The sequence below is a fragment of the Rattus norvegicus genome, chromosome 8 (assembly GCF_021556685.1).
Source record: "Rattus norvegicus strain SHRSP/BbbUtx chromosome 8, alternate assembly SHRSP_T2T, whole genome shotgun sequence".
Classification (NCBI taxonomy): Eukaryota; Metazoa; Chordata; class Mammalia; order Rodentia; family Muridae; genus Rattus; species Rattus norvegicus.
The window spans coordinates 126,644,387-126,663,530 of NC_141541.1; the positions used below are offsets into that span (position 1 = coordinate 126,644,387).

The 19,144-nt window shown below is 50.5% G+C and overlaps 1 protein-coding gene across 2 annotated transcripts; it reads right to left on the bottom strand.

The window, feature by feature from the left end:
- Positions 1–5,744: 5,744 nt before the first annotated feature.
- On the bottom strand, positions 5,745–17,655 carry Slc22a13 (solute carrier family 22 member 13). Of its 2 annotated transcripts, none has more exons than XM_087562506.1 (10): positions 17,194–17,655; positions 8,936–9,039; positions 8,554–8,708; positions 8,188–8,350; positions 7,894–8,014; positions 7,713–7,807; positions 7,283–7,497; positions 6,989–7,097; positions 6,355–6,570; positions 5,745–6,156 (listed from the first exon to the last, which is right to left on the bottom strand). In XM_087562506.1, the coding sequence occupies exons 1-10, from the start codon at positions 17,569–17,571 to the stop codon at positions 6,063–6,065; spliced, it is 1,650 nt and encodes a 549-aa protein (XP_087418632.1). In that variant the 5' UTR covers positions 17,572–17,655; the 3' UTR covers positions 5,745–6,062.
- Between the last annotated feature and the right edge of the window lie 1,489 nt (positions 17,656–19,144).

The following is a 19,144-nucleotide window of genomic DNA, read 5'->3' on the forward strand; positions in this document are numbered from 1 at the left end:
GTCTTAGTCAAGGTTTCTATTTCTGCACAAAACATCATGATCAAGAAGCTGGTTGGCGAGGAAAGGGTTTATTCAGCTTACACTTCCACATGGCTGTTCATCACCAAAGGAGGTCAGGACAGGAACTCAAGCAGGTCAGGAACTTGGAGGCAGGCGCTGATGCAGAGGCCATTTCGGGGGAGATGGTGCTGCTTACTGGCTTGCTTCCCCTGGCTTGCTCAGCCTGCTTTCTTATAGAACCCAGGACCACCAGACCTGGGATGGCACCACCCACAATGGGCTGGGTCCTCCCCCTTGATCACTAGTAGAGAAAGTGCCTTACAGCTGGGTCTCATGGAGGCATTTCCTCAAGGGAAGCTCCTTTCTCTGTGATAACTCCAGCTTGTGTCAAGTTGACACACAAAACCAGCCAGCACACCCCCCAAAATGAAAGCCCACTCTGTCAGCTGTCCCTCAAGCCTTCCTCACCCCACACCTGGGTTCTGCACTGTGCCTCAAGGACACTTCACCATCATCTAACTTGCTAGAACTGCCTATGTCTGACCCACCTCCCTAGAAGCCCAGAGTTGTCCTCTGCTGGTAGAAAGAGGACTCTGATATTTTTGCTTAGAGTAGGGGTGGGGCATCAGCTGAGGACAAGGAGCAAGGCTGAACTGGTTGTGCGGAAGCAGTGGTCCTGAGGGACCCTAACTCTAGCCCAAAGACATGGCTCAGAGATACCTGGCAGGAAGCAGGAGTGAGAGCAGAGGAGGTGGGGCTCTAGACTTGCCCAGTTTCTCCCTCAGCACACAGAACAGTGCTCAAGACACTGGCAAAACTGGCTGAGAAAAGTTAGAATGCAAGACTTAGGAAGCAACTCAGCAGGCCAAGGGCTCGGCACGCAAGCAGAGAGGGCCCGTGTGGAAAGTTTGGAGTGACTGCGTTGGCAATCCTAGCACCAGGGAGACAGACAGGTGGACCCCGGAAGCCAGCCAGCCAGCCAGCCTAGCTCAAGTGGCCCATCTCAGGTCCCGGTGACTGAAGGAGCCGGGGAGATGGCTCGGTTGGTAAAATGCTGATCACATAAGCATACGGATATGACTTTGGGGCTGGGAGGGAGATGAGGACAGGGACAGATAAGTCCCTGGGGTTCACTGGCCATCCAGACAATGTGAATTGTAGAGCTTCAGGTTCGGTGAGAGACCCGTCTGTCTCAAAAATAAGGTGGTGATCCCTGGTGTCGGTCTCTGGTTCCCATGTGTATACACACACACACACACACACACACACACACACACACACACACAGAGAGAGAGAGAGAGAGAGAGAGAGAGAGAGAGAGAGAGAGAGAGAGAGAGAGAGAACAGACACACACAGAATGAGAAGGTTTGTGGCTTCCAATGACACCCACAGTTACCTCTGGCTTCCTGTAGCTGGGGAGCTGGTTTAATGAGTAAAGCATTTACCATTCGAGCAATCCCCAGAAACTATTCTGGAAACACAGTAAAGAGACTGTCTCAGGCAAGATGAGAGGCAAAGAACAAGATCCAAGGCCACCTTCTGACCTCCATGTGCCCCCCCTCTCCCCCTCTCCCTCTCCCTCTCTCCTTCTCTCTCTCTCTCTCTCTCTCTCTCTCTCTCTCTCTCTCTCACACACACACACACACACACACACACACACACACACACACACACAATCCATGTGTGGATTGCTGTCTGTATGCAGGTGAGGGCAGGCACAAGATAAGGCAAGACATGTGGTTGGGCAGTGACAAAGTAAGGTGGGCACAGAGAGAGAGGAGAGAGAAGAACCAAGATGGAGGCAGAGAAGGACAACTCAGATCTGTGTGGCCTTAAAGGGCCACAGATAGTTATGAGCATTTCATAGGGGATGGATTTTCATAGGACAATTTGTCTTATCTAGGTGGACAGTTTATATCAATATTAATTGGTTTACTGTATGGACATTTTGTGGAGTGAAAGTTTACTGATATAAATCTGATTGATAAATTACAAGCTTATTGAGTTTTGATTTTAACGGGTTACTTACTGGGAGTTGTGACAATAACTACAGGGGTTGGATGCTGGGAATGTGAGCAGAGTCCAGGGTCCGCAACAAGGAGTCGCAAGAGGGTGGCTGCTGCCGGGCTCAGAGAGTATCGGGTGGGATGGAGACCGGGAGCTTAATGAGTCCCGTGGAGACGCTTTGCTGATTGAGATGAAAATACCCAGCAGATGCCATGTGGCCTGCGGGAGCCAGCACTAGCGAGGGTTGGTAGATTCATTTTTAAATATTTACCGCTTCATCCACGAATCTGTAGGATTATGTCATATGAACACAAAACCCCTAGAAGACCATTTCTGTCCCTTTTGCTGTATGAAGAAACTAGTAAACGTGGCGGGTTTTCAACTCCAGATGAATACAGAACTAATGATCACCTTGGCCCTAGTTTCTGAGGAACAAAAGCCAGGAGATGGCAATTGCGGAGCAGTGAAGAAAGGGCCAGTCCCATTGGGAGACCCTGAGCTCTTCTTGCTTCCAACTTGATGACCACCAAGCCCCAATCCAGCTTCCACTGGAGGGAAGAGACCTGGGCTGACCGCCTGCCTGGTACAGTGGGCAATTATCAGCTCATGGGAGAGTCCTGAGAGTAGTAGATGCTTCGGTGGGAACTGAGGTCTCTTGTTGCCATGAAAGCATGAGGCAACACCTCCCAGAGCCTTCCCTGCCCTGCCTGACGCTTCAGACCCTTGGTCTAAGGACCTGGAGAAGAGAGGCTGACGAGGAGGTGTGGAGCAAAGGTCAGGGAGTTACCGCTAGGTCAATAGATCTGCTAGTAGGCAGCCTGAAGAGCTGACCCTTTGCGGCCCCTATTTCTGAAGCAAAGGGAGGAGTTACTGGTTGGGAAGTGGGGACAGGAGTCAGGCAGAGCAGAGAAGATAAATGGCCACTAGTGGGGAGGGAAAAGAGGCCATGGGAGAAGGGCTGCTAAGCAAGCAATGGAAGTTGGTCCCTGAGTCACAGAAATTGTACAGTGTGTGTCTCTCTTGCAATTTGGGGTGCAGAGAGAGCACAGGAGGGTGCCTGAGCGTGCTCACTACTGCGGCTTTTCTAGTTGGGCGCAACCAAACAGCACAGGAGTTAAAGTGTGAGATGCTGGGACAGGAAGAGGACAAATCCAACACTAGCAGTTGGAAGGACAGCTTCATCCTCTGATCTGAGAGAGATGGGAGAGACGGGGAGAAGAGTCAACAGAGCAGACGGTCCCAGTGGGGCTCAGAGTGCTACTGTAGAAAGTTTACACTCCTTCCGGGTCAAATAGTATACCCCTTACCCACGCAGTGTCATGGTATGTGGAGGTGAGGCCACAGCCAGAATTAGATCATATCTAAATATTGTCGTAAGGGTGGAACCCTCCGGATGGAGTTAGTGACCTTACCGCACACGCCAAGGGAGATCACGTGAGCACCAAGAGCGATGGCCTTCCATACCGAGAGGTGTAGAGAATACCCAGAGATGTGCATAGAGGGACATAGAAAGGCTCGTCACAGGAACCTGGCCACACCAGTACCCTAACCCCGGACTATCTGTTTGCTGTTGTGGCACCCCAAGAAGACCAAGTCGGACAGAAATAACAGAGCAAACTAATCCAAGTATTGGCATGTCAGCAGAGTTCAACATGAATTGATCCCAAGAGTCTCGTGGGTGAAATATTTGGTACCAACCTGGTGGCCCTATTTTAGAAGGTTCTGGAAACTTTAGGAGGTGGGACCTCGTCAAAGCAGGTCACTGGAGGAGGCATGCCTTTGAAAGTTGTCTATGGTCCCCAGTCCATACCTTCTTCCCTAACCATCAGGAGGCAGAGAACTTCCTCCACCCCGACTTGCACAGCCACAATGGCCTGCTGGGGTGAGCACAGAGCAGCTTTGAACAAAACCTTTTGACGTCCTCCCCTCCTTGAAGTTGCTTTGTCAGGGATGAAGTGATGACTGACTCAGCAGTCAGGATGCTGCTCTTCCAGAATACCTCAGTTCCACTCCGGTATCTACTTTGGGCAGCTTACACATGCCTGTAACTCTAGCTCAGGGGATCTGATGCCTCTTCTGGTCTACACAGGCACAGCACTCGCATAGCAGCTAAACACACAAAGTAAATGTTGGAGTTGTTCTCGTGTGGGTCCCCGGTCTGCATGAGATTTGCTCATCTTTCATTTATATGCCCGGTGCTTCTGAAATTTGGGTAAGAAAGGATTTTTTTTCCAAAGGATGACAGTAACTGGAATAGAAGGGGTAGTGGCCATGAGCCACCTAGAAAAGTTGTCAAAGAATGGGGAACATGATCTGGAGGTGCACAGGTGAGACACAGAGAGAGAGAGAGAGAGAGAGAGAGAGAGAGAGAGAGAGAGAGAGAGAGAGAGAGAGAGAGAGAGAGCAAGCACGTACCACAGATTTTGACAAGCAAAGGGACATGACAGCCTAGAAGCACCATTGAGGAGCAGAGGGCCCCTCCACCCAGCTCCCCTGCTGTAAGAACTTTCACAACATTGTACTGAGGCAGGAAACAGAGTTCTTCCAAGAAGGGCTGAGAACATGGAGTGTCTAGTGGCTTTGGTCAACAAACCTGTGCAATGACACAGGTTTACATCTGGAGAGGAACTGGATGAGAGAAGGAAGAGGCCCCTGAGAGCTGTGTCAAAGTAGGGGTACCGTAACCCGAGGAGAATGGAAACATCTTTGGGCTTGGACATAAAAGCCAAGAATTCAAGATGTGCAATATGGTGGTCTTAGTAGCAGAAGTCACCCAGTGGAGAGCGGACTGCCAGACCACTTTGCTTTTCTTGCCTAGACAGAGTTGGAGGTTACAATGTAACCTATGAAATCACCCATTTTGTGCAAGTAAGTGTGTGGGTAGTGAGACTATGGAGAATTAAGCTCAGGGCTCCCACATGCTAGGCAGAGCCGCCCACTGTAAAATGGGAAGGCCGAGGTCCAGAGGTGGAGGATCCCCGTCCCCAGTGCTTGAGATCTGAATGTTGCACCAGCCACAGCAAAGACAACCAGAGCACTGAGTGGCAGGTCTCTGTACTGGCTGTCCTCTGTCCAACACCACCCTCTAGGGGACAAGCATGGACTGGCACATGCTAGCCCTGAGTGGAGATCAGGCCAGCGTAGCATCTCTGGGCTGCCAGAAGTCTTAGCTCATGCACTGCTAGTGAGAAACCACTAAAGGTAACCTGATTAGGGTTTGGGGATTTGACTCAGTGGTAGAGAAGGCCCTGGGTTCGGTCTTCAGCTCCGGAGAGGTGGGGTGGGGGGAATAAGATAACCTGATTATCAGAATATGTCATAGGCACAGAGGACCTCTGAGCAACCCATGAAGGTGCTGCAGTAGCAGAGCCATTTCTTAGCAGCCATCAAATGCAGACTGCTGATAAGCCAGGGCATTCTGGGAAATAACAAGCAACAGCAGCTAAGCGAAAGGACCCGCCTGCCCCTCCTCCCCCACCCCCTCCGCCCCACCACCCCACCACCCCTGCTCTCTTCCTCATGCTTGGGAAGCAGAGCACAGTGGTGTGGAGGGAGAACTGACCCATGTGCTCCCATGGCCAGCCTCACACAGGTGAGGCACAAACTGGCCACACGTCAGGAAGAAAGGATCTTCAAAGTACGTACGGCATAAAAAATTCTTTCTTGGCCTATGCCACAGTTGCCCTGGCTGGTGACCTGCTCTTGGTTTGGAGTTCATTTTGCTTGGAAGCAGTTGCCGTGGTTTCATCCTTGTCTTTATGGGGATGGAGTATTCCAGACAGGGCGAACAGGGAGACCGTAATCCCAGAGAGATGTCAGAGAAGACCAAGAACCATCCAGGCCCTGACTCAGCTGTGGTACTGGGGTGCAGTGTGTGTATCAGGGGTGTGGAGGAGGGAGGGGTACGGACCCTGGCACTTCCACAGGGTTCTGCAGTATGGAGCGGGGGCCATGAACACGGCTGGTCTGATCCTGTGCGCTACGGATGCCATTCAAACAGGAAGATGGTGTGGGCTGTCCTGGGCCTTTGATAGGCTGGCCCTTAGCGACCACAGTCAGAAGTAGGAGCTTCTCACAACGGCCACCCTGGCACTGGACGTTCTTCCTGAGGCCTCCACGTCTTTTCTTTGGGGTGCAGTTTTGTAGGACCTGCAGCAGGTAAAAGCAAAAGTGGCTGCCCAGCCGTGCATGACAGTTCTCTCAACATTCCCTGCTTGAAGGAGAGGAAGTGTGCTCTAAAGCCAGGAACAGATCTGCGGTGCCAAGGGGCCACCAAGATTCCCAGTAGCAGAGCCAAGGTCATGGGGAGGCCTGGACCTAGGGAGAGGCCAGCAAGTCTGTGCTCACCGTGGGGGCTGCCCCTGCTCCAGGTCCTGGAGGGTGTCCTTCAGGGTCTGGCCTCTTGTCTCAGGCAGCAGAGCACACAGTAGGCCTGCCCCAATGGGGAGGCTGCCAAAGATCAGCATGGGAATCGCCTTGTGGTACTGTTCCAGCAGCATCACAAGGGGTGTGATGATGCCCCCGACCCTGGAGAAGATGCTCACCAACCCCATGCCTGTTTGCCTGGGGAGAGCAGCACAAGCTGAGCCTCCACCCACTGAGGAGGCCACACTCACTCCACAGCTGGGAGGCCTAGGTCTCAGCCACCTTTGGTCTGGCCAGGGGGAGAGCTTCCTGGACCACCCTGGCCCCTCAGGCTTCCCCTGTCACCCAAGAGACCCAAGCTTCTTTGGCACTTTGGAAGGTTCCTCTCCTGGGAGCACTCCTCCCTCTCCTCTCAGTTTCTTCTGCCCCACAGTCACACCCTCACATGGCCAGGGCCTGCTCTGTCTACAAGGACACCTTGGTGAATGGCACTAGACTTCCTAGGCCCTGAAGGCAGCTCACTGGCTGGCTGTGGGCTGGCAGCACAGGAGCAGAGGGGCTGGGTGATATTAAATCCCCAGGGCCAAGCATCGAGAGTCACCCCAGCAGCTCTCACCTGATGATGGTGGGGAGGAGCTCAGCAGTGTACACATAGGAAATGGTGAAGGCAGCAGACGAGGCAAACTTCCCCACCACAGCCAGTGCAGTGGCCACTGTGGGAAGATCTGCAGGGAAGTGCAGGACAGCCACACAGAGAGGACACTCGTCACCTGAGCCTGCACACCTCCCTGTATACTCAAATGCCTCCCCTCTACACCCACACCCTGGGGAAGCCCTCGGTCTTGGAGGGGGTGGGGCAATGGCTCTGGCCATGGCAGGGAGGGAGAGGGGGTGGAACACAGCCTGGTACCTCCTGGGATGAAGATGATGATGACACACATGACACCAGCAAGGGTCAGGGTACAGAGCTGGCTCCACTTTCGACCCAGCTTCTCCATCATGGGGATGCTGGAAAGACGGGCAGGTACTTCCACTACTCCAAATATTACCTGTGTCAGGTAGATGTCCAGACCAAAGTCCCCCACTTGGAAGCTGAGTCCATAGTACAGCAGGCTGTCCACAAACCTAAAAGTACCCAAGCATCCTTGTCACTGCCAGTGTACAACAAGTCACGCCCAAAGGAACATCCTGGCTTTACGAGTTCACACCAGGAGACATGGGCACCTGAGGAGAAACCATCCCACTTACAGCCTCTGTCCACCCTCCAGTGACACACAGCAGAAGAACACCGGTAGCACTCTGGATCTGTTCTAAGGGAGGGACAAGGCCCTGGCACTTACCAGACAGCTATGAGAATCAGAGTCACCTTCCTGAGCTGAGGGTGTCTGAAAAGATCCAAGGCATTCCCCGAGGGGCCTGTCTTCTCAGGGACCAGCTACAAGAAGGGCAGAGTGAGGGGCCAGGACACAGGCATGGACATTGGCTTGAGTTGGGGGTGGGCCTTCACCTGCCCACAGGTACCTGGTTCAGGAGCTCAGAGGCAAGTGGCCGGCCGTTCACCAAGGCTGCCTTCTGGACCAGCTGTTTGGCCTCCTCTGTCCTTCCTTGAGAGAGGAGCCACCGTGGAGATTCTGGCAGAACCCTGTCAACCACACATGGTCGTGATGCTGGAGTCTTGAGCTCTGTGCAGCCACCCAGAGTTCCCGTGCACACTGAGTCTCCCACCCGAGCTCCACAGGCTCCCTCCTCTGGGTCCTGCATCCTGCCACAGTGCTCCCAAGTAGGGTGGCCTGTCGCTGGCAAGGGTCTCCTTACCAGAAATAGAAGACAAGCAGGAAGATGGGTGTGGTGCCTATTATCTGAAGGAGTCTCCAGTTTCGGACACCATAGGCCAGTCCTGCTAACGCCATCAGCCCAAGGGCAAAGTTGCTCTGGGCCAGGACCATGGCTCGTGTCCTCCGGGATGTTCCCACCCACTCTGAAACTGTGAAGACAAAGTCTAAGACTCGTCTGAATATTCTCAGTCGCCTTCTGGGGGTTTTCCAGCCTGTCAGAGATGTGGTCAGCCCCAACATAGAGAATCCTGCTGGGGCCCTTTTGAGCGCAGTTGCCTAATCCCATTCCCAGGTAATTTCAGGGCTCTGACTCTGAGGAAGAAGGCTCCTGGGCCCAGATACTCACGCAGGACATTGCTGCTCAGTAAAAATCCAGCGTTGGCAGTAGCCAAGGCAAAGCGTAGGGTCATATAGAGCTCAAAGCTGGACACAAAGGCTGTAGCCATACTTGCGATGCCTGACAGAAGCAGCTGCATTAGGAGGGAGGGTCTGCGGCCAATCCTGAGGTAACAGAGGGACAGGTTTTGAAATGGAAAGGCTGCCCCAGGACTGAATTAAGAGAGCCCCTGGCAAGCCTATTCTGGTCAGAGTGGGGAGATAGGATTTTTCCTTAGAGACCCATCTGAAGGAAGGCAATAGGACTTATCCTGAGGGCCACTAGCATGGCTCCAGGGGATAACTGAGCCGGCACCGGAAGCCTAGAAGCCTGCTGGATCAGGAGCTCATACCAGTCACAGACAGGCCCAAAGACTAGGGCCCCCACTAGGAGCCCCGCCATGAACACCGACTGCGAGGTCCTCTTCAGGTTCTCCCGCTCACACACCAGGTCAAACTGAGGAAAAAACATACTCATGTTAAGAGCAGGTGCAGAATCCAAGGTCAACTCCACTATCTGGGCCCCCCGCCCCCGCTACACACACTGAATTCCAAGGCAACTCACAGCAACACAGTGGACACGTGATAGTTAAAATCTAAAGAGAAGGGGCTGGAGAGATGGCTCAGTGGTTAAGTGCACTGACTGCTCTTCCAGAGGCCCTGAGTTCAAATCCCTGCAACCACATGGTGGCTCACAGCCATCTGTAATGGGATCCAATGCCCTCTTCTGGTGTGTCTGAAGACAGTGGCAGTGTACTCACATTCATAAAGTAAATTTAAAAAAAAAAATCTAAACAGAAATATAGCAACCTTTGACTTCTGTTCAGTATCACAACTTGCCTAAGAATTCACAATTTAACAGAGGGTACAACTCCTTTCCTTCCAACAACATTCAATTTACACAGCATCTTGTCACTTGCTTTGATGAAAACCAAAAATGAGGGTGGCAGTGTCGGAGGACCAAGACGCTTGTGCAGCCTCTGCACCACAGACATCCTGTTAGAATGTCTCAGTCTTCTCAAGAACTAAGTAGAGTATCTTTTCTTTCCATTCTTATTTTTCTGTTGCTATGATTAAAAAAAAACAATGATGAAAGGCAGGCAGGGTTTATTTGGTTTGCACTTCCAGGTCCCAGACTATCACTGAGGGAAGCCAGGGCAGGAGCTCAAGGCAGGGACAGAGGCAGGAGTCCTGGAGGAAGGCTGATTACTAGTTCACTCTCACTGGTTCACTCTCAGTCCAAGACTACCTGCCCGGAACAGGCCCACCCACTGCGGGCTGGGCCCTCCCCATCAACCCTCAGTCAGGACAACCTCTTACAGGTACAGACAAAGGTTGACAGTAAACTCACCAACACAGTGTATATTGAATTCTTCATTTGTTTATTTTTAGGCAGGGTGCCATGTAGCTCAGGTTGGACTCAAACTCACTTTACAGGCAGGGATGACCTTGACCAATCCATCCTTTCTGCCTGAGTGTTGGGATTACAGGCATGTGTCACAAGGCTTAGCTCTGAGTAATGATGTTTAAAACAATTACTCATTGAAGCCAGAGTACCCACTGTTAAACTATTTGGATCTAATTACTTTATACATAGAACTGCTGGATTGTTTTTTTCTGGCATAGAGACTACCATGTAAACTATTGACATAGTAAGAATGTAAAAATTGGAAACTTCTGACAGAACTCCAATAGCCGCTTTCTGACAGTCTGTTTCCTGTGTAAACTATTCGGGCTAAGTTTTCACATATGGCTGCCCACATGAAACCCAGCTGTGAGGCATTTTCTCAATTAGTGATCAAGGTGGGAGGACCCAGCCCATTGTGGGTGGTGCCATCCCTGGGCTGGTGGTCCTGGGTTCTATAAGAAAGCAGGCTGAGGAAGCCAGGGGAGCAAGCCAGTATGCAGCACCCCTCCATGGCCTCTGCATCAGCTCCTGCTTCCTGACCCGCTTGAGTTCCAGTCCTGACTTCCTTTGGTGATGAACAGCAATGGGGAAGTGTAAGCTGAATAAACCCTTTCCTCCCCAACTTACTTCTTGGTCCTGATGTTTGTGCAGGAGTGGAAACCCTGACTAAGACACCAGGAGTACCCAGGAAAGGAGCATGGGCACCCACATTTCCCTGCAGACGGGTCTACCACATACACACTGATCCCCGTCCTGCCAGGCTGTGGCCCCGAGTGTGATTTCTGTGCCCTTGTGTGGATCAGCCTCTTCGTGAATGCTTAGGCGGGAACCTGCCCTGGGAAGGTCTTCCATTGATCATCACACCTATACATTCTGTGCCAGCAAAGAGTGGGTTCCTACCAAAGCATTCATGGGAGGGACTAGGATAAAGGTCTGCACCACCATGCCTGGCTATTCCCCGCCCCTGTATTTAGAGTCACAAGGGTTGGCTTTGTAGACAATAATGTGTCACGATGTGGAAAGGTGAGAAATGCCTTCTAGGTGTTTCTTGAGCCAATCAAGGTGATTGGACAGCTCGTGTCAGTGTCTTTGGCTTCAAGTCCTTTGCCTTGTCATGATCAACACCCCAAGCTGGTCAAAAGCGCTCTGGCTGGCTGGAAACACTGACTTAGAGTCAGCTGGCAGTAGGTAGAGGTAAGATGTGTCTGTTGTATGCATGAAATTAAACCGAGTAAAGACTAAAGGAATGTTTTGAAATGGGTTGATGAATAAACGAACTAAAACTTAACACCAGCCACTTGATCAGTTAAACAATTTAGCAAGAAATTAACCAACCCTGGAGCTACCACGCTCACAGTTCTCTAAGACAACAGTTCGTTCCATTTGGAGGACCTGAGGGGAGGTCCCCCAAGTGAACTGCCTCTGAGCGAAGCAAGGCAAGGTGTGAAACTTAGCCGCTGTCCTTCCCTGTTCTTCACAGCTCGGGTCTTGTCTCTCGACTAGAGAATTACTTGCAAGGAAGACATCGCTTAAAATGGATGAAAGTAGCTGGGAGCCTGCTGCAGCCAGGCTCCACAGGCAGAGCTGAGGAGCGAGCTTTGTGTGACCCTGAGCCTCTTAGCCAGTTTGCCTGTGTCTTGGTCTCCATCCATGCAAAGTCGGGAATAAAGTCGACTGGGCTGTGACCTGATACGATCAGGTCATCTGTTAACACTTCCAGACCAGTGGCTGCTACACAGATGCTCCCAGTTTAGCTGAGATGACGGTGTGCTGTGCCTGTGGCCACAGAGCTGGGTGTGTGTGTGTGTGTGTGTGTGTGTGTGTGTGTGTGTGTGTGTGTGTGTGTGTGTGTGTGTGTGTGTGTGTGTGTGTGTGTGTGTGTGTGTGTGTGTGTGTGTGTGTGTGTGTGTGTGTGTGTGTGTGTGTGTGTGTGTGTGTGTGTGTGTGTGTGTGTGTGTGTGTGTGTGTGTGTGTGTGTGTGTGTGTGTGTGTGTGTGTGTGTGTGTGTGTGTGTGTGTGTGTGTGTGTGTGTGTGTACGCACACGCGCGCGCAGAACTTTGCAAACACAAATGCCAAGTCTGGCAGCCCTGGTCCATAGCCCCATTTGCCACCTCCCCTTAGTTTCTAACCCTGGTGGCTTATGTCCTGGTCAAGGCTCACCACTGTGTTGTTCAGAAGCAGCACCTGAGAGCTGCAGGCCCTCGGGCATGCTCAGTCTCAGGTGCAGGTGCTATGCAGCTGACCGCAAGGGATGGCAGGTTCCAATGTGGCACGCCAGTCATCACCCTCTTTGGCTTTCCCCAAGTGTGTTTGGCCCAGTAGCTGGTTCTGCCCAAGCCCAATTGTAGTGGCCTACAGAAAGCCACTCCCATGATATGTCCCTCCCCAGTCACTAACCCTCAATGGCTCTCTTGGGTTTCTAAGAGAAGGTTTTAATTCCTGGGCACCGCATCTGGGATATTTCTCAGATCCTTTTATGCCAGTATCCCTCAACTATCCCTCTAGAGTCTTAAAAGGGCTGTTCTCTCTGCTTTTCCTTCCCTCTGATTGAAATGCCCCTGATCCCTGGACGGGTCACACCGCTGTAGCTCACTGACAGTAGATCCATGTCTCTTCATCAGCCTATGTGGACAGGAAGGCCAGGCATGTTCCCATCTTACTGAGGTTGGGAATGCAGGTACATCAAGAGCACAGTCTATCATGAAACACGATCTCTTCCAATCTGTGTGGTTTGCATTTCCATTTGAATATGAAGTCACAGGTTATCGAAAGGAAAGCATCTGCTCAAGGAGGGGCCGGGCGGGGGTTGGTGCACAGAGCCCTCCTTTGAGAGAGCTGCTTTGGAACAGAGCTTGGGACTGCCATGTGGAACAGGACACAGATTTCCAAAGGTGACACAGGTGTGCATGGCCAGGGAGTCTGAGGTAGGAGGTAGCACGTGAGGGGAGATGGACGGGTTGCAGACTGTTTGCTTCTGCTCTCAGGTTATAATCCATCGCTGAGGGAAGTCAAGTCAGGAGCCCCGAGCAGGAAAGGAGCCATGCTGTGGGCTCCCCAGCTCCCTGGCTACCTTCCTTATACAACTCAGGTCCACTGCCTAGAGGTGGCATTCCCCACAATGGGCTTATATCAATTAGCAATCAAGAAAATGTCCCCCACAGACATGACCACCGGCGACTGTGACCGGGCAATCCCTCAGTTGAGGATCCCTATTTCCAGATAACTCTCGTTTGTATTGTGTTGAGAAGAAAGCTAGCAGAGTGTCTCAGTTAGGGTCTTACTGCTGTGAGCAGACACCATGACCAAGGCAAGTCTTATAAGGATAACATTTAATCGGGGCTGGCTTACAGGTTCAGAGGTTCAGTCCATTATCATCAAGGCGGGAACATGGCAGCATCCAGGCAGGCATGGTGCAGGAGGAGCTGAGAGTTCTACATCTTCCTCTGAAGGTGGCTAGCAGAAGACTGGCTTCCTGGCAGCTAGGATTACGGTCTTTTTTTTTTTTTTTTGGTTCTTTTTTTCGGAGCTGGGGACCGAACCCAGGGCCTTGAGCTTCCTAGGTAAGCGCTCTACCACTGAGCTAAATCCCCAGCCCCAGGATTAGGGTCTTAAATCCCACACCCACAGCGACACACCCACTCCAACAAGGCCACACCTCCTAATAGTGCCAGTCCCTGGGCCAAGCCAGTCCCCTTTGTCAATTCATCGCCTGTTACACTGTAACTTTCTTCTCTTGTTTGTCCCCAAGATCTTACATCAACACCGTGATGTAAAATACACTACTTAAAACTCGCTCAGTTTTTAAATTTTTCAGAGTTTTAAGAGATCAATGTCTCTTTAAAAATCTAAAGTCTCTGAACAGTGGGCTCCTGTAAAATTAAGCAACAACAACAAGTTATATACTTCCTTCCTCCCCAAATAGAAGAGTAGGGACAATCCAACAAATCCTAACTCCAACAGTGTGCAGAGCTCAATCCAGCGTCTGCGACGCACCCCGAGCTTCTCAATCCAGCGTCTGTGACGCACCCCGCGCTTCTCAATCCAGCATCTGTAATGCATCCTGAGCTTCTGGCTTCCAAGCGGCTTGGGAGGTCCCCCTTCCCTGACTCCATTATCCAAACACACACAGCCCACCTTGTACCTGAGGCTGGCCTCTGAACTCTCTTTAGGGATTCCCATACTGCCACATGGTTCTAGGCTTGAGCTGCTCCTCATGACCCCCTTAACCTTGCACCTACTGTGCCTTTAAAATCAGAACCACATGGAAGACTCTTTACTTATTGCCACGTCCAGCTACCAGCTTGAGATGAAGCCATTCCTCACCCTCCAACCCCCAGATCATAGCTTCTGTGTACTGGCTCTGAGGAAACATTTTACAAAATATTTCACCTCACTGATGATGGTCTCTATTAGTCATAGATGATTTCAGCCCCAGATGACCAGCATCCATTGTCCCAGCAAAGCAAATGTTTCATTTCTGCACATTCTTAATCCGACATATGATGACTGCGATGCCAATGGTTGCTGCTTCCCTCTGAAACCTCACAAGCTGTCCACCAGCTGAATGTCCCTCAGTATCCCAGATGCCACAGACAAGCACTTGACTGCTTTTCACTCCAAGTCCCAACGTCTTCCGCAGTCCCCAAACCAGCATGCTTAGGACCAGCACGGCTACCCCACCCTGGTGTCAATCCTACTTTTCTGTGACCAGAAACAGCTTGTGGAGGGAATGGTTAACTTGGCTTACAGACTATAGTCCATAACCAAGAGCATCCAATGCAGGCATCTAAAAGCAAGAACTGGTGTTAAACCGAGGCTTTCTCTCAATTTTTGTCACTTTTTAAATATACACATTATTACCATGAGTATTAAAGGACAAACAAAAGGAGGTCCCAACTCCTTCCAAACTTCCCATCCAGTCTCTGCGCTCTTGACTCTCCCTTCTCTGAGGACCCTAGACATAACATACACCTGCTGCCTGAGGTCAGGCTTGCTTTGGATCTTGTCTACAAAGGAGTCCTTACTCTCTGTCAACATTCTGTGGAGTTTCTAGTGCCATAGCATCAAACACTACCTCTTCAAGAAGGCAGAAGTAACCATTAGGTCTGAGTCCATCCGCCCTGCATTTCTGCACTAAGGACCATGTCTTCCATGACCAGTGGGATTCTGGAAGGTGAAGAACAAGGCGCTGCTCTCCTTTGACTGTGCTCATACCTTCTGGGCTGGACGAACAGCACATGCTGTGGACAAGACTTAGTGTAGGCTCAGAGTAATCTACAAGGCTCAATGAACCTTAAAGATACTGCCGTTTGGCCAGGTGGGCAGAGCAATTCTGTGCAGTTATAAGTGTGCTCCAAACATGAGAGGGGTAACCGGGGTCAGAATCTACCATGTGGTGATGCCAGGGAATCATGGAGAGGCCTAGAGCAGAGGTTCTCAACCTGTGGCTTTCAACCCCTTTAGGGACCTGGAGAGATGGCTCAATGGTTAAGAACACTGACTGCTCTTCCAGAGGTCCTGAGTTCAGTTCCCAGCAACCACATGGTGGCTCACAACCATCTGTAATAAAATCTGGTGCCCTCTTCTGGCACACAGATAGAGCACTGATATATATAAAGTAAATAAGTAAATCAACTCCTTTAGGGGTCAAATGACCCCCTTATGGGGGTTGCATATCAGATATTTACATTGCAACTCATAACAGTAGCAAGATTATGAACTATCAATAAATACAACTTTATAGTTGTGGGTCACCACAACATGAGGACCTATATCAAAGGGTTATAGCATCAGGAAAGTTGGGAGGTACTAGTCCAGAGTCTTCCAGGCAAGGTAGGAATTCACTGAATCAGGCTAACAGAGTCTGTGATTAGGAGAGTCCTTAAGACTCTAGCTGCACAGGACGAGGGGCAGGGAGACAGACTGGAGAGTTCCAGGCGGGACACACTCTTGGACTTGGAAGGAGTATTACAGTCCCATCCAAAAAAGTGAATGTTTCACTTTAATTAAAACATTGTTTCTAAAGCCATCTAAAAATGCATGTTTTTTCAAATGCGTGTAGGGGAGGGAAGTGAATGTTTAATCTGTGGGATTGAGGTCTGCAACCAGAAATATGAGAATGCAGCGACCCCCCTCAGAGTCCACTCTCTCGGGTCAGTGGACTCTCCATATGTGCTCCTTTGCTGACAAGAAAGGCAGGGCTGGATAGCGGGGATCCAGCAGAGTAGCCCTGGCACATGACCAGCTTCCTATACTGTGTTGCAGGAAGAGAAATTCATTTATCTACTTGAATTTCTAAGAGAATAGGGCCAGTAGATGCAAATGTTTGGTTATACACACAAGAATCATGGGGTGTGAAGTATTCTCTGGAATCCTAGAAGCAGGCAGAAAGAGGCCGGGACAGAGGCTGGGAAGTAGGAAGCTGCATGGGATACACAGGAAGGTAGAGGGGTGGATGTGGAAGGAGGGGACATTAGACAAGAAGAAAACATTAGGCGTCTGATCGAGGAGCTTAGAAGTCTTTGGAATAGGTTAACTTACAGCCAGGAAGACTTGTGGGTAAAGGAAGACTCTAGAAGAAAAAGAGAGTGGGGAGTTATGGGTAAGTTGGGGCAGAAATAAAGGCAAGTGGCTGGCCATGTGGCAGAAACTTTGGCATGGGTGGTGTGGGGCAGTACTTTACCTAGGGGACCATCTCTTGTTAACTTTTACTCCTGTGTTATTATCAAGAGCATTAAACAAATAGACAGCAGCAGTAGCAGCAACAGAAAGAGGTTCTGAACCATTGCACACTTCCCGTCTGGTCTCAGCCCAGGCCCCTTCTTTATACATCAGAGTTGAATTCAGTTCCCAGACAGACTGTTACTGCCTGCAGCCTTCTCTGTAAAAGGTTTCCTCTTCTCTGTCAATAGTTTATGGGTATCTTGGTGCCACCAGCTCCACGAAAGGACAGAGGAAAAAGAAACACTGATGGACAACAAGCAAAGCAGAAAATGAGAATGAGAGATGGGTCAACAGAGGACAAAGAGAAACACAGGCTGACACAGGTAAGGGAGAGCTATGTATGAGCATTCAGGCAACCAATGATAGCTATACACAAGCATAGAGGCAGAGCAACAGAGGGTGATCAAAGGCACAGGGTCAGGGGGAACTGACAGAACACACAAGTGGACACACAGACAGCAGCAGGCCATCCGTCCTACCTCGTTCTTTAGGGACGGAGGCCTGTTCTCAGGATAGTCCCAGCCCGAGTCGCAGGCCTGTGTCTCATTGAAGCGGTGGCTCAGGATGTCTTCCAGGCTGGCATTGTCAGGAGGTGGCCGGAACATGAGGCAGGACTCGGGCCTGCCTGCCGTGTCGTTGGGTATGCTGACAGCCAGCTGCTCAGCAGCACTTAGGTTGAAAGTGTGGTTCTTAACCCAGGACACTGAACAGTAGTGAGCCTCATCAAGGACCATGAAGACCTGGCTAAACACGAAGAATGCAGACAGGAAATTGGGGATGCCCATCAGGATGGTCAACCGCACCTGGAAGCGACCAAAATCGCCCACTTCAGCCATGACCTGTGCAAACTGGGCCATGTCTGCTTATCACTGCTTAGTGGAGGAACACCACGCAGGCTTGCTGCTCTGGGCTGTGGTGACAGCTACATTAATATTTAATCTAGCCTTGCTAAGTAAGTTCTGCCTATCAAACCTCCTAGCTGTAGCTAAAATGTGCTGAGTTTGACACTGAAATGCACCCCCACAAAGGTCTCATCTGTTGAAGACTGGGTACCCTGGAGGAGGTGGGGCCTATCTGGAGGAAGTGGGTAATTGGAGGCATGCCTCTGGAGGAGCTATTACAGCCCCCACCCCATCCTGGGCTTCCAGAACACCAGGAGTGTGGCAGCCCTGCTCCAGCATACTTCTGTCATGCTGTCTAAGCTCACTACAAGACCACAAAAAAGGAAAACAAAAGCCAGACAAACGACAAACAAACAAAAATCCAGAACATAGTGACCTGAACATGAACCAAAATAAATCTTTTTCGCTTTAACTTCTTGCTGTCAAGTATGGTGTCACAGCATTAAGAACCAGATTGAACTTAAGGGTTCTTTGGAAAGTCGTTTGGATGGTGTTTTGCTAGGACAAACGTGTGAAAGTGGACACAGGTATGAAAGGCTCAGGCAGATTCATGATGGAATGTTTGGCTGAGGCAGACACAGGAGAAAGGATGTTCTGCTAAAGCAAGTGTGTGAAAGGGCATGTTATGAAGGATTCTTTGCTAATGACATGCATGTATTGGCCTGCCTTGCATTGCATAGTTGAGCTGCATTTGTCAGGATTCCATAGAGAGAAACGCACCACAAAACTTCTGGTAGTGTACTGTAGTTTCTTGCTGTGTCCGAGGACTTAGGCTGATTGGATGTACGTGCAGAGGCAAGAGCTGTGCTGAGGCAAGGCATGTGGAGGACATGTGATGTTTGGAGGGTATAAATAGGACTCATGGAGTGATGGAGACAGAGCTTGGCATGCTGGTACAGCTAGCTGCACAATGCTTGTGGGTGGGTCTCCAGTCTTCTCTGATCTTTTCATTTCTGAGTGAGGTACTGCTGGGCCCTCTGGGTCCCTCCTGGTCACTGGAGTCAAGGCTGAGGCCTGGCTATCTCTGCTCAGTCGTGCCACTGCTGCTGATTCCTGTTTGCTGAACTAGATTGCCGTTGTATACATGAGTGTTTGCGAGTGGATCGGGCTGCCACTGTTAATGTGTGAACTGAACTGCTGATTTCCAGACAACACAGACAGGAGTTACTCCAAAGAACCTTTCTAAACATGTCCACTTCCCCCCTCCCAACCCCCATATCTGTTCTTTCCCACTACCTTTGGTGGGTAGTGGGTTACAAGGAAGGTTAAAGCATTTAAGAACCAGCATTAAAAATAAGGTTTAAAAAAATTAAAGTAGGGGTTGGGGATTTAGCTCAGTGTTAGAGCGCTTGCCTAGGAAGCGCAAGGCCCTGGGTTCGGTCCCCAGCTCCGAAAAAAAGAACCAAAAAAAAAAAAAAAATTAAAGTTATGTAGGATGCTTGCTGTTTGGAATGGGTTGGTTGAAGACAGTGGGAAGCTTTGTCTTTTTGTAAACAGAGCTCTGTAACCAGAATGCTCACAGGAATAG